This window comes from Myxocyprinus asiaticus, chromosome 19 (assembly GCF_019703515.2).
Source record: "Myxocyprinus asiaticus isolate MX2 ecotype Aquarium Trade chromosome 19, UBuf_Myxa_2, whole genome shotgun sequence".
Classification (NCBI taxonomy): domain Eukaryota; kingdom Metazoa; phylum Chordata; class Actinopteri; order Cypriniformes; family Catostomidae; genus Myxocyprinus; species Myxocyprinus asiaticus.
The window spans coordinates 16,809,761-16,823,388 of record NC_059362.1 but is presented as its reverse complement, the minus strand read 5'-3'; the positions used below and the strand labels follow the sequence as shown (position 1 = coordinate 16,823,388).

Here is a 13,628-nt window from a genome sequence, read left to right as displayed (position 1 = left end):
TAACTTAAATTTGGTCTGTTCAAATAATTATATTGAAACTTGCAGCTTGTTGCTCACTAGCAACAAACACATTAGCATATTACAGATATATATTCACTGTATATTTGTACTGTTTAACAAGTATGGAGAGTTAAGAGTTTACAGATTAGTCATTATACTGATGATCCCTCAGTATTTGCTTCATGAGAAAAGCAATGCACATTGATATTTTAGTAGTAATTTACCCAGCCTCGACATAACCATTAGCTTCACTCTTCTCCACAATGGTAACCTACATAGATGGATTGTACACAATGAAATTGAGACCAAATGCTAAAGAATTGTGTTGCATTAGCTCATTTTAAACACATGTATTGAGTAAGCAGTAAAAATTTTGAGTGAAAACCATTTGTTAGAAGTCTGAATCCATTTGTACATTTTATAGCAATGTGATCATTTCACTTTTTGATGACTATTGAATATCACTTGAACTATATGCAATATAATTATGTTCTCATCTCAAACTTTAATGTATTAAGTTGATTTCAAGTGTACTGGTTTAGTATTTTCAATAGAGCTGCTTTCCCTTTTTTCTTTGTATGATGTTTTATGTCTGAAGAGACATTTAAAGTGAAGTGCTTGTGTCAGAGAACATAAAACAAGATGATGAGCTACTAAGCACACAGCCAAAACATGAAGTCATGGTCTTGCTTCTTGGAAAACAAGAACATGAACGTTCACCCTGATTAAAACATTCTGAGAGCACTAAAAATTAATTATTTCATTGCTTGGCAATTTTTGGGAACTTCATGTAATGTACATAAAATGCCTCATATAAATGTTCTTTTTGAAACTAATGTGGTTTACTCACAAAACACTAGCACAATATCACATTGTAATATAGTGTACCCCAGAATAAAAACATGCAAGAAACCAAACAGTTTTTTGTTTATAATGAGCTTTTATTTAAAAGCACATGTATCAGAGCTAAGTACATTTAGCAGAAAACAAACAAAAACATTTGCTATTATTTCTTTTGTACAAAATGAGACAATACAAAAATACTAATATTATGAATTTGATACAGGTGTATGTGTTTTATTCAAAGCTTATTAAAAACGTACTATTACAAATCTACAATATTTTAGTTACTAAATACAAAAATCTGTCAATCAATGCTCGTAAAAGCAGCACTTTGTAAATAACACAGGTCATGACACATTGCGTTTTTAGATTCATAGTGGATATATCTAAACATGTTCAGAAATAATATTTTACACAGTTAATTTTAGTGATCTATACATTATTTATATACTTCTGAGAGAAAGAGAGAGAGAGAGAGAGAGAGAGAGAGAGAGAGAGAGAGAGTTGTTGAAATGGTAGGACGGACTATACAATGGGAGGGATGTGCAACACGTTTGGAGCTTGATTTGTGTTGTGTTGTATGGATGTGTTCTCTGTAATAGTCAGGCAGTACTGCACAGCTGTTAGTGAGGACAGTAGACATTATCAAAAGAGGAACATAAAGGCTAAGAAAAGGCATTTAGAAAAAATCCACAGTTTTCTTAAGTTCAATATTTCTTCACATGCTAACAGCCCACTGCACCAGAATCGGGTGCATAAAAAGCGACACAGGCACACTCACAAACTCAAACAGACCGACACGGACATACACACACGCAAACATGGGATAGAGTTTCTGTGGAGCAACCCCACATCCCTTTACCCAACTAAATAAAAACATTGGGGTTCAGGTTGACTCATGCCAGGCAAGGCACAGAGCACAGGTGGCATTATGGGTTAATACACACAACTAGTGTTGAGTGATCATGCAGTTGGAAGGGAATAAGTTCATACCAGCCAGCGGAAGAAGCTCATTCCCAACTCCAACAAAAAAATGTGCCAGTGCAGTCAATGGGAGTCAACCCCAGCGACCGTGGTAACGAGGGACACCTCGACGACCATCTTCCCCAACATCTAACCCCACCCCCTTTAGCACTGACCAATCAGAAGACAATGATGCAGCATGGCTCAGCCATGCCTCCAGAGTTCAGGGCAGATCGGTGATGACCATTATGAAATCATCCTCTGAAATAAAAACCAATTTCAATTCTGACTTTATCTTAAAAAAATAAATGTCCCCTAAACCACCCACCCACACACCCCTTAAAACTCGTTAAAATGCATTCTCCCATGGAGTTGAGCCACTGTGGGTAGCTAAGATCAGCTTTGATGTTGGGTATATACGGTGTTGTTCTTGTCCCCTACTGTATTTTAACGGGACATTACACCATAGTGTAGAAGTTTACTGGCATTCAAACTACCATTTCATGTACGAACCTTTATCAAGCTTCTCATAGCTACACTTCTCAGATAGCGAGTGGTGACGTTTAACAATGAACTTGGATATAGTGCTATAAGTTATTCTTTATATTGTTAATATATCTGTGCTAATTACATTGCAGGTAAAAATAATCATTCCTATTAATAAGGAATTTGTTGTCCTATACTGTTGAAAGGCCCCAGAGACAAGAGAAAGAGAGAGGCAGAAAGTGAGAGGTGCATGATCACATGTGATCAGGCTCACATTCACTCTCTCTCCTTCCTTTCGTTGTCATTCGTTTCTGCATTCATATAAAAATTCACAATTTTCTGTCTAATACTTTTGTCCCCCATGTTGTTAATGGGGTGGTTCGTTCAAGCTCAGAGAGCTCCATCAGAACTCTTTCTCTGCAACAAATTATGACCCTTTCTGATTCATGATGTTTTGAGGGAGAAATCTTTCACTCCTCTTTTTTCTTTGCTTAGTTTTATGTGAATTAGGCTTATTGTGAGGTCATAATAAAGAGGCAATAGGACTGTCTCTGTCCCAACATTCTACTGTCAGATGAGAGAGAGAAGGCTTCAGCGAGGCTGTTAGCTCCTCTGTCACAGGTGGCTGTTCTGGTTCTTCAGGGGATGGGGAGGAGGTGAGGGAGGGGGAGATTACAAATGGATCCTCCCATTCACCCCCTACACCATGTTGTGATGGTTATTCCTCTCTATGATGTCAGAAGATGGGAGGAGCTCTTTCTTGATCTGTGAGGGTGGTGGAGTGGCAGCCTTGGCTTTGGGTTTGAAGAGGTCCGATACATAGAAGACCTAAAAAGGAGAAAGAAAATGAGCATTAGATATCAAGAAGTCACAGTGTACACAGTCTTTAAAAAGCAGAATGAAACCGTAGATGGTTTTCTTTTTTTTTTTTTTTGTTACACTTTTTTTACACTGACCCCTAGCACCCATTTGCGGCCCCCTGGGGGTCACCCGACCCCAGTTTGAAAACCCCTGCCTTAGAGGACAGAGAGGGAATTTATTTTCTGAAATAATTTGTGTTCCCTTGCAATACATTTACAATTGTTATAGTAACCCTAGCTGAACTATGGTATTTGTAGTAAAACCATAGTAACCACAAAATTAAACATGGATTTTCTATAGTAAGCCTGCAGTAACCATTTTACCACTTTTTGCTTTAAAAACCATGGTAAATGTACAATAAATTAGCCATGGTGTTACTATAGTAAAATTAACCATGATTTTCGGCAGGATGATTATGATGTTTATTACCACAATTTTGGTTTTCCTGTATTATTACTATGGGTTTATCACAAATATCATGGTTAAAATATGATAACTGTAGTAAAAACATGGTGCGTTTTGTGGTTATGGTTTTACTACAAATACCATATTTTAACCATGATATTTGTGATAAACCCATAGTAATAATACTGTAGTAACACCATTGTAAATGAAAATTAACCATGTTTACTACAGTTATGGTTACAATTATCCAGTCACTAAGCACTAATAACACCTGTACACCTACTTTTTCATGTGATTATTTAATCAGCCAATCATGTGGCAGCAGTGCAATGCATAAAATCATTCAGATACGGGTCAGGAGCTTCAGTTAATGTTCACATCAACCATCTGAATGGGGGAAAAAAATGTGAGCTCAGTGATTTCGACTGTGGCATGTTCTGCGGACAGAAACGTCTTGTTGATGAGAGAGGTCAACGGAGAATGGCCAGACTGGTTCTAGCTGACAGAAAGGCTACGGTAACTCAGATAACCACTCTGTACAATTGTAGTGAGCAGAATAGCATCTCAGAATGCACAACACATCGAACCTTGAGGCGGTTGGGCTACAACAGCAGAAGACACATCAGGCAATTTATTAGGACCAAAGTGTTCCTAATAAAGTGCTCAGTGAGTGTATTACTGCAGTATAAAGTATTGTATTTTGTTTCCACCAAAAAAAAACCATGGAAACTACAGTGATGTTACAATATTACAATAGTAAAACCACGGTTAATTTATTGCGAGGGCACACAAAACGTACTGTGAGGGAATGCAAACTATTGCGAGAGAATCCCTCCCTGTCCTCTAAGGGAGCTCTATATTAGTCTGATTGCCAAGTTATAGAACACTTTTCCTCAATAAGATGCATGGTTTAAGGTATCTTTCATGTTCATACTATGAAAGCCCCTTAAAAAAAAAAATTATGAGCAGGGCGATCACTAAAACACGCCTACTGTGGTTACTACAGAGACATTTTTAAGAAGTGTTGTTGCAAAGGCACTGGCCAAAAATGAATAATTTAGCCATTGAAAATCAATCACTTGTGGCATATGGATGTGAGGTCACACACTGATAAGTGCAGTCAACTTACATCACACACCTTTAAAAACCAGTCAGTAGTAAAGATAAAGAGGATGCCCCTCAATTCTTTTGTTTCTCACTTCTGAGAGGGAGTGGAGAATGAGGTCAGTATTAATGGCCTCATTTGGCATAGGAAGAACTTTTAGCAAGATGCCTGGCAACCCTCTCTTTACGTCCAAATGACATCAATTGCAAAACAGGAAACCAGGGAGGGAAAGAGAGGAAGTGTACATATGGCATCAGTCTAGGCTTCTACACAAAAGATTTACAAATAGCTTTAAGTATAAAAGTCTGAGTCATGTACCTTTTAGAAAAGAGAAATGGCAAAGAGGGGATGCTTGTATGGTAATGTAGTAACAGGAGAGGCCTACAAGATATTTAGCAGTCTACATGCCATGAATGCTGCTGAAGCATGCAGAACAGCTGAGCTGGACTGCAGTAGTGTGGAATCACAGATTCCAGAAAGCTAGCCAATGCGTAAACACACATTCACACAAACTCTATTTATGAGTGTGTGAAGAGTATGGGGCCAGTGTGTGACAGGAAAAGAGGTCAGTGTTTGGGGAAGCTAACAGTGTAATTGTCCTGACACGTTTCTGACACGGCCATCAGCCACAGCACCCTTGAGCAGGGTACTGTCCTTGGGCGATGCCAAGAGAGAAAAAGCACACACTGACTTACATACAGAGCTAAAAAAAGGGAATTCCTATTTCGTTATGTGAGTGACAGGCCTAAGTAAGTAAGCAGTTAGCTGTGATTACCAACAGGTTTTTAAGTGTAGATGTGTGTATGGAGAGAGATAGAAAGTGAACTGTCCTGTGGGAAGTCCAGAGTTTCTGGAAATCTTTCCTGCAGCTGTTTCTCGCATATTCTCTTAGTGAAAGATGTTATGCTCACATACAAAGAGTGCTTTATTCAAAGGTTACAGAAGATGAGTTCATCCTACAGAGCCTCTAGTGAGTGTCTTCTGGCCACATGAATGGAAGTACGCCAGAAAAGATCATGACATTTCCAGAGTGAACTTTACATTACACTCTAATGACATCAAGAAACTGGATCTGGAATCTCTCTAACTCATGTTTTTGTGCAATTATGAAGGCTTTTACTATAATCAGGGCTTAGTTGAGGGGGGATGCAAGGGGATGGCAACCCCCTTGTTGCAAGAAATACCAAAAAGCATTCCCCCTTACCACCCCCTTTAGATCAATTGTGTCATGTATTACTTACAACTAATCATGCAAGTAAAATGTTGTTTGATAAATAACAGACTTAAAATAAGGGCGATTAGCCGGTCAGATTTTATTTTGACGTGTGAGGTTGCCAGATTTCTATAGGTGAAATCCCTCAATAAGATCTTGACACTTGCACGGTTTGGATATATTCTGCCAGGGTGATGCTTTAGTCACGCAATCTGGCAACTTTGAGCACGCAAGCTCTCTCTCCACTGCGAAAAGATGCCGGTTTTCTGAAAACACCGGCAAACAGGTGTTTCGGAGTTTAGCGATGGGTTGACTTGTCCTTCCTAGTGTTCACATGAAACTTACGCCACTGAAGTTAATGCAAGTTTGCAAATGTTTCACGCACTTTCAAAATGGCCAAGAGAACAGTTCAAGAAAATATTTTGTCTTTCTTTAAAAAGATGAGAACAGAAGGTAAGATATTGCTATGATGAGTGTACAGTTACAACATGCAACATGTTTAATTCAAACAATTTTCAGGGTTTCGCCTATAAAACGCTTTTGTGTATAGAACAAATTTTTTACACCACTGTTTAAGCATCCTTCATAGAAACAGCCCAAACTTCATTTAGTTTGGTTATTGGAGTAGAAAAATGTGTGTCTATAGCCTAGTTTCCACCCACTTTTCGTGCTATTTTGTTATCGCCAAAGTGAAAATGTGTAAAAAAAAAATTCGAAATTTGCCATCTTCTGCCTGTTTCCATTCAAATGGCCTTTTATCGATAAAAATAGTGTGCGTGATGACATCATGCCTAAAAAAAACACTGTCGCGTAAGTTTTGGTTTAGCGCAAAAGAAATCTGCCCTGCAGCCGTTTCCATTCAGAAATGTGTATTTATCACTAATTCATCTCCCAGATGTCCCTAATTTTTTTCCTCCAAAGTTTTGGTAAAATGGGGAGAGTATCGAGACAATTCATTGAAATTAGACAGCTTACTGTTGTTTTAATTTCACAAATAAATGCAATCAGAAGACGAGGAATTGCAATCAAAATGGAGCTGTTGCCCTTCTGATAGGACTGTAATATTGGTCCTGATGTTGCGCCTATCGCAGGTTGCCACCGGTTCCGACCCGAAAGCTAATATTAATGGCCCTGTTCAAGCTGGCAACCTGCACCATGTAGCGGGGGAAACTTTCGGTCTTAGTATAAGAACCATCCATCAATGTGTATATGCTGTGTGCACAGCTATTAAAGAAAAAACTGATGCAGTGTAATATCAGGGTTTATGATACATTCCTGATATTCAATAGGCTATTTTGAACAATCATCTAATCTAAAGCATCGCCATCATAACTGCATTATGTCTCGCATATTTGTCCAGCAACTTTTAACGACCAACTGAACTTGATTGTCATCTAAAATTAATTTTAGTGTCATAATGCAATTGACATTTTCTGAAGAAGCTCCGCAAATGCGATCCGAGGTAAAGAGGGTTAGATTTTAAATATTTAAAAGTTTTAAAATGTTCAAAAGCTGGTTTTCTGAAAGTGAACTCCGCATTGGACAAATAGTTCTGATAGTTTATAGTCTTGAAGTGTAGAAAATTCAAAAATCATTCAGCCGACTTTATTTGCCTACAGAACAGGGTAAGGCTAATTTAAGTTTGTGTAAAGAAAAGGCATATTTAGGTCTAAAAATATAATTTGTTTCGTTTGGTAATTTATTTTTTTAATTTAATGCATTTTTCATTTGGTAATTTTTATTTAATTTAATACAGGGAATTTTGCCGGCATTTTAATTTAATATAATTGGGCTATATGTTAGTGTTTCAAAAAAGCACACTGATATTTTTCTTCTAGTATTGTGTATTTATTTTTAATTTAAAACATATGTGCACAGAAATGTTATGTTTTTTGTATTGTGGGCTAACTCCTTGACTGCCGTCTATTATTTTGAATGGTCTAGAAAAGCACCTTTAATAAATAAACGGATGTCTACCATGATTAAATTAATCGCAAAGTGTGGCCATTAATTTGTTTTCCTTGCATTTGTCAAATGTGCATGTCTTGAAACGAGATATTTGTGTTGGCACTCCTGGAAGTGTCATGTTTGAGTGATCGGATCTTTATGCCGTACAGATCAATCCATAATCACGTACAATAAATTGGCTTTCAAGGATCCTATACCTTGTGTCATGATTAACACAGGCTAATGATTGGGGTAAATTCGGTCATGTGACACTACATTTTTGCGTTAATGCCAATTTTCTCGACAAAAAGTGTTTCCAAACCAGTTTTTCGCAACATCTGATGTATCGACATAGAGCTTATGCGCTAGAGCTAAACGGAAAAATATTATGTCGACACTTGTGAAATTTTAGCGATAATTTGCGTTTCCATTAGCTTTATTTTGATGCGCTAAAACGTTTTTCACAAAAAATCCTTGGATGGAAACATAGTTTATGACAGTGAGCGAGCGATCTTTACAAAAACTTTTTCATGATCATAACGTGGATTCTTTTCACAAAATTCATCAAAAAATACAATAACAGAGGGTAACTGGTGCATATTATGTCCATGTGTCCTAAGGGTCAATGAAGTGGTGCTCATTTGTGTCCAGATCTATTAAAATAAAAATACATAAATGCAATTCACACAAACCTTTACTTGAACATACCTCTTCTATGATGAGCATATTTTCAGTTTAAAGTCATATTGATATTTTGTTCCTTGAAAAATATGTTTGAAAACTTTTTGGAAATTAATGATTAAGTTGTTTATACTCTCATATATTCAAGGTGCAAATAAAGTGTTATAATACTTTTTACTTGATGGTTACACCACATGACAATTTTAAAGTTTAAATTTGTTTTGTAGAAAATGCTATAAAGGGTTTTTTTTTTTTTTATTATGAAAAAAATAAAATAAAACTGGAAACAAAGATTACATTTCTGAGAACATGACACAAGTGTTTTAAACTAGATTTGAAAAAGATTTATCATTTTAACCCCCCTAACATGCTAACGTGTTATCACATATGAGCGACATTCTGCAGTACTGTCCAACATGACTGATGAACATCATACTCTCTAACAATAGGCTGCTTGATGAACTGTGGCCTCTGACATATAACTACAGGCTGCCATTGAACCTTTGTCATGGGGTGAGTGCTTCCTGTGCCACTGGTCTATGCATGAAAGTGTTCTTCCACAGCAAACCCATTTCATTGTGTTCACATGCTTACACAGCAACAGGAAGCTGTTTTGCGTGTTTGTCTAAACCTGTGCGTACATCTATTGACTTTATTACTGTTTCACTAGCATCATATCAAGAAAGAATCAAGATACATATTAAAAAGTGAAGTGTGTAATTTCTTCGCCAGTAGTGTCACCAAATGGAATTGCAAAAATAAATATATTCAAGTTTAAACACTCCCCCCTGACTTCCTTTGGTCAAAAATAGTCCCGCTCCAAAATCACACCACTGGTTGAGCCAATATTGCTTTTGTTGGGCTGGTTGGCACCAAATAAAAAAAATAAAATAATAAAATAAAATAAAAAAATGTAAACTAAACAAAACACAAGACAAAGGAAAACAAAATACAAGACAAAACAAAAACAAAGGTAGTTTCTGGACTTATACCTTTAAGACATCTATATGTAAATGATTTGTTATCATCAGCAATATGTTAACCTCAAGGATGTGATGCCACAACCATTTATATGTACAATAATAAATAAATAAATAAATTACCCATTTTTGCAGCTTAGTTTCAGTAAACTGTCTGTGTGGACTAGGGAGAGAGTTTTGCATTGTAAGCAAAACTTAAATTCTAACTTCAAAAGAGTAAGAAAAATCCTGTTTTCAATTATATGTTCCCTTTAAATTACTAAATATATGAAAGCACTATATAGATTTCAAGTTTCCTAATGTACTATATTAGTCTCCATCTCTACATTCTAGTGAATTACAGTGGTTTGACATCATCTGCACCACCCCAGCACCAACCCACACGAACAGTACAGGAAATGACAACAACAATTTGTCACCATACAAACATTGTGCCAGAGTGTCAAAGAATGATTAGACCATAATAGTAGACTTATTTTGGATCCCAGACCTGGGAGGGCACACCAGTTCTACCCAAACTTTCCTCAATTAAACTCTACTGAACCTCTGCAGCTTTCCACTGATGGATTTACGGACACTGCACTCAACTGAACTGTGAACAGGTTCATAGAAGACATGTCTGGGTGTGTGGACATGTGTGTGGTCTTCTGTTGGTCTAGGCGTGTCCAATGCTAAGTGCCAAACACGGCACATGATTATGTGTGTGTTTTGCTTATGTTATGCATGTGTCTGCAATTGCAGTTTCAGGCTTTGAGCCACATCTGCAATAAAACATTTGTAGACCCACTTGTGTTTTTACTGCTCTCTTTTCTGCATAACATTAGTAAAGTTTAATTACACTGTTAAAATTTCCTTTCTTAAACACAACCACACTATTTTTGGTCTGAGACTGCCTCCATTACCATGTTCTACACACAGAGTGCTATGGCAGCCAATGAAAAAAAAAAAAAAAAAGTCAAGCAAAAGCCTGACATATGGGAAGGATTGATAGGATATCGGGACAACCATCTTGCAACTCAAGTAAGACCAGAAGCCATTTGCTATGGACCGTTATCACAGGAGGAACTGGAGTCCGGAACATTGAACATGACCCTTGGAGTTCCTGAAGAATGGTGGAATACTATTGGCCAGGATCGGTTGTGGTGTGAGAATTGTAGAGTGCTGTGGATAGAAAGAGAGTGGGAAGAGGAAAAAGCTGTTTGAGCGCTCGCCTCCAGCTGTTTCCACCCTTGTCTGGTCCTGCTTTCGGCAGGAAACACCTCGGCAACCAAATCATACCAGCAGTCAACCTCTCACACACTCTCCATCCATGTCAGCAGCTTAGAAAGTGGGCCATGCTTGATGACATGAACAAAAAGCTCATGCCACTCTCCAAGAGGAAGAAGTGGAGGATGTGGCAGCAGTCAACAGTCCAGAACGCAATGAAGACTGAGAGGTTTCCTTTGAAGTTCCAATCTTATAGGTTCTTCAGTTTCTGGATCAGACATTTTAACACATGCCAGGCTCCTTGACTTTAGCGATCATAGCTGTGATAGTGGATCTTGCCAAAAGTTCTGATATAAACCAGGCCTGTGTGTAAGGAACACCGTATAGGATCACATACTTTAGGAGCCTCTTTTCTGAAGCTGAACGAAACTGATGGCCTACTTAAACATTGTGCTGCTCAAAGTTTTGTGTTTCGCTCATATTATACATAGGAAAGCAGTCTGACACTGCTGTTTTGAGATCAGCCCTCTCTGGGCATAACAGTCTATATGAGCCTATCCACTTTAATATGGAACATGCACTAAATCTTCAATCAGCTTTTGCACAATGGCCAAAACTCAGCAAGACCTGTAACTTTCCACGTCTTTTTGAAGCAAGCCGGTTGGACACCAACCCAGAGTGCTTACAACCATTAAATGCCTTTAAACACAACCCCCTCAGGCAGTAATCAGCACCTAAAGCCCAGCTTAGAAGAAATTCTGTGTCTCAAAACCATGAATTGTAGAAGGCAGCTTGCTGAGAAGCACTGACAAGGAACTCTGCAGCTTATGGATCAGGTCCAAAGTGTGGTGTGTACGTAACTTTGGCATCTCACCATGTGTTCGTTTCTTCTAAAGCCACGTACCTTACATTACCTCTATTTGCTCCTGAGCTTTGGTTATTAGAGATACTCTAATTGGGTCTCTAAAGTGTTCGCAGATGTGTGTGTTAGAGCCCAGGGGAGTGGAAAATATTCCAAATGTAGGCCCGTTAAAAACAAGTATATGGGCGCCTTGATGTGTAGTGGAAAGGATCTTATTTCCTGCCTCTAATTTGTACTTATCTTATAGTTTTTTACATATGAAAGAAACCTCTTGGTGTTTCAAAGACATGAACCTACACAATAGGGTCAAAGACAATCAAGACCAGCAGAAGTGGATGAATATTTTTTAAACAGAACAGGATTAAAGCACTTAAACATTTCCTTCTTATGAGGTTATTAAAAGGGTTGGTGCGTGTCTAAACTACTCGAAAGGCCAAAACATTACGGCAAGCGCCAATTGAAAACTGAACATGGTTCTGGAACCAAAACGCTCAAGTTCTAGGACTGAGATGAAATGTTATGGAGGTTTATGATATCAGTGGAGATGGATGTCTGGCCAACATCTGGGTACCATCAAAAGTGTGGCACTGTCACAGCCAATAAGACTGAAGAAAGACAGAGGATAACATTCCCAGGGCATTGTGGAACTTAAAGTGAATGAGAAATAGGACACAATATCCCAATCCCAAGGCAAACAATTTCCACATTTGTCGTTCAGATGTTGTAAATGATAAAGATAGGGTGAGGGCTTAGGGAATAGGGGGGCATCTTGGTCTTTTGCCTTCCCCTACTCCATAGGCCTCAAATCTTTGCATCTCCGCCTGCTGATGAACTCTGTAAATCAATTGGTAGAGCAAGGCACTAGCAATAGCAAGGTCATGGGTGCGATTCCCAGGGAACGCACATACTAATAAAATGTGTGGCTTGAATGCACTGCAAGTCGCTTTGGATAAAAGTATATGCCAAATGCTTAAATATTTCTCAAATAAACAATGATCATTGTGATTTCTCCTATAAAGAAAGTGCTCTCTCTTTCTCTTTCGACTTTCAGTTTCTTAAGACTCAGCTTTCTTAGGCACAATCCATCTTGAAGCTTTGCATACTGCAAGGAAATTCTGGCACCAACTAAAGTGACACATGCCACAATTATGAAGTGTAAATTCCTTGTTTTCCACACCCCTCCTCCTTCTCTTTTCATTTGAGTGTAGTTAGTTAATGGTGCAATTCAGGCAATATGGCCCATTAAAGAGAAAAGGGGTTTTGCTTTACTCTGATGGAGGAGTAATTTTGCGGATAAGGTTGAAAAAGTGCAAAGGTGGGGTCTGGAGAATGTTCTGGTCTGTTTCCATTGAAATTTCAGATCCACTTCCGACCTCAAACTCAGGATAGTCTTCTTTCTTCACTTTACTTTAAAGACCCCGGATAAAAGTTTGCTCCAAATGGTTCTAACTGACAAGTTATCTGACCAATCTGACTCAAACTGAGCTCAAACATAAAAGAAAACATTTTCATGTTTCAAAGTAAATAATTTGGGCTTGCAATACTAAAGAGTGGGAGACAGTGGGAACATATGCCATATGATTTTAACTGTCAGCACATTTACAAAAGGAAACTTTATTTAGGCTCTGCTGGTGTTAAAAGTGTTTGTTCACCACTATTAGAAAATATTCAATGTGTGAAATATACAATCTTGCATGACAACAAGATCAAGGCCAGTTGTTATCAAATGCTATCAAACTGGTCATAACTACATGGATGTGATGTAAATGTGGGTACATTATTCCATTTAGAAAAACAAATTCAAGATTTTCTAGACATAAACAGACTCTTATGTTAAGGTTTGGGAGATGCTGAAAAATCTGTTGTTGTTATCTGTCAGATATGGCAGCACAGAGTCAGGTTTCTGATTAGCAGTGCTGAACTCACAGAATCATACTGCTTTGATACATATGAATACCTTATATTTTTTACTGTGCTTTGCAACTGACATTTATCTCTGTGTTACTTAACATGTCAACTCTTTTTGTAAACATTTGTAGTTTCTTTTAAAAATGGCAAACTTATTTATTGTTCAAA

At 37.8% G+C, this 13,628-nt stretch overlaps 1 protein-coding gene across 2 annotated transcripts in view; it reads right to left on the bottom strand.

Annotated features, from left to right (window-relative positions):
* Positions 1-1,302: 1,302 nt before the first annotated feature.
* LOC127410396 (phospholipid phosphatase 3-like) overlaps positions 1,303-13,628 on the bottom strand; it is a 68,991-nt gene continuing 56,665 nt past the window's right edge. For both annotated transcript variants that reach the window (XM_051645642.1, XM_051645643.1), the window contains exon 6: positions 1,303-3,120. In XM_051645642.1, coding sequence (XP_051501602.1) covers positions 2,992-3,120 — 129 coding nt within the window. In that variant the 3' untranslated portion in view covers positions 1,303-2,991. The remainder of the gene's footprint in view (positions 3,121-13,628) is intronic.